Source organism: Trypanosoma grayi, assembly GCF_000691245.1.
Source record: "Trypanosoma grayi strain ANR4 Tgr_1670_V1, whole genome shotgun sequence".
In the NCBI taxonomy this organism is placed as follows: domain Eukaryota; phylum Euglenozoa; class Kinetoplastea; order Trypanosomatida; family Trypanosomatidae; genus Trypanosoma; species Trypanosoma grayi.
In genome coordinates, this window is record NW_008827288.1 from 1 (window position 1) to 1,638 (window position 1,638).

Below are 1,638 nucleotides of genomic sequence, written 5' to 3' on the forward strand. Positions count from 1 at the left end.
GTGCCGCCTGCGCGGCTGCCTGAGTGTGTCTTGCGCGCGTGAACCGCCCTGCTTCTCTCTTTTCCTTTCCGTCTTGTACCCCCCAAACAACGCGTGCGCGTTTGTGTATGCGCTGCCCTCGACAGATAGAGCCGGTGCTTTTGCCTTTTGGTTGGCTGTGGCCGTGGTGGTGATAATTGGACTTCCCATTTGGTGACAATGAGCGCGAACACGAGTGTTCCCCCGAAGCATCCCGGCAAGGTGTTTCTTGTCGTCGAAGACATTGCGGACTGCCTCACGGACTACCAGGTGTTCGACGTGCGCTACAATCTCAAGCTAACGGAGTACGGCATGAACGAGTATCTCAAGGCCCACGTCCCGCGTGCCGTGTTCGTCGATGTGGACGAGCACCTCAGCGGGCCTCTCACGGGCACCACCGCGCGCCACCCTCTGCCGGACGTGCATCTCTTCATCGAGTGGTGCAAGGCGAAGGGTATCGGCGCCGGAAAGCCCGCACTCTGCTACGACGATGAGTGCGGCTCGATGGGCGCCTGCCGCATGTGGTGGATGCTGCACGCACTAGGTGTCGAGGTGTACGTCTTGAACGGCGGGTTTCAGGCGTACCGTGCGGCGGGTCTCCCGGTGGAGACGGGGCCGCAGCAGGAGAAGCCGACACCAACAGCAAGCTGGCGGTACGGGACAGCCTTTGCACGGTCCCTCGCAATCGAAGAGGTGCCAGCCAACGCCTTCCTGGTGGACGCACGCGTGACGGAGCGGTACGCCACAACAGTGCGCCCGTACGCGGCGGACACAATGCCCGGCCACATCGAGGACTCCGTGTGCGTGCCATGGAACCTCAACATCGTCTGCAACAACCAGGTCAAGTGCCTCAAGTCTGAGGATGAGTGTCGCAGCAATTTGCTCAAGGCTCTCTGCGGCGCCTGGGGTGCAGGCAAGCCGGACGTCTCCAACTGCGTCTTCTACTGCGGCAGCGGCGTCACGGCGGCGTTCAACATCGCGCTGTTGTGCCACCTGGGCCTCGGGGAGCCGTTCCTCTACTGCGGGTCGTGGTCGGAGTACTCCGGACGCTTCGCCTTCGCCGTGACCCGCTCCATCATCCAAAAGCACGGCATGTTCCTCAAGATGCTCTCGCCGAATCTCAGCGAGAACCCGAAGGCGGCAATGAGCAACGCGGTCGTCACCGTCGACGGCGCCGTCGTGGAGGTCCCGGACGCGGAGNCCGAATCTCAGCGAGAACCCGAAGGCGGCAATGAGCAACGCGGTCGTCACCGTCGACGGCGCCGTCGTGGAGGTCCCGGACGCGGAGGTGGAGGCGGCGGTTGCCCACATGCACGTCGGCGAAAAGGCGCAGGTGTTCTTCAAGAGCAGGCGGGTCGCCGTCATTGAGGTGCCGCCTCGCCGGTAGAAATAGGCTGTGGGGTGCCTACTTCCTCCTCCTCCTCCTCCTCCTCCTTCTTCTCCTCCTCCTTCTCAATGGGGCCGTGCTGTGGTGTTTTCTTTTGGGGGGCTTCTTTTTCTTTCTTTCTGTTTGTTTGTTTTCCCGGACACATGCAGGAGGAGGGGCGCGTCGCAGCCCCCGCCCCACAGGCACGCGGAACATAATGCACGGCACGGTGCAGGAGGAAAAAAAAAAAAAAA

At 62.1% G+C, this 1,638-nt stretch overlaps 1 protein-coding gene across 1 annotated transcript; it reads left to right on the top strand.

The window, feature by feature from the left end:
• Nucleotides 1–198: 198 nt before the first annotated feature.
• Nucleotides 199–1,386, top strand: DQ04_16701000 (mercaptopyruvate sulfurtransferase; the record flags this gene model as incomplete). The annotated part of the gene is made up of 1 exon (XM_009317497.1): nt 199–1,386. The coding sequence occupies one exon, from the start codon at nt 199–201 to the stop codon at nt 1,384–1,386; it is 1,188 nt and encodes a 395-aa protein (XP_009315772.1).
• Between the last annotated feature and the right edge of the window lie 252 nt (nt 1,387–1,638).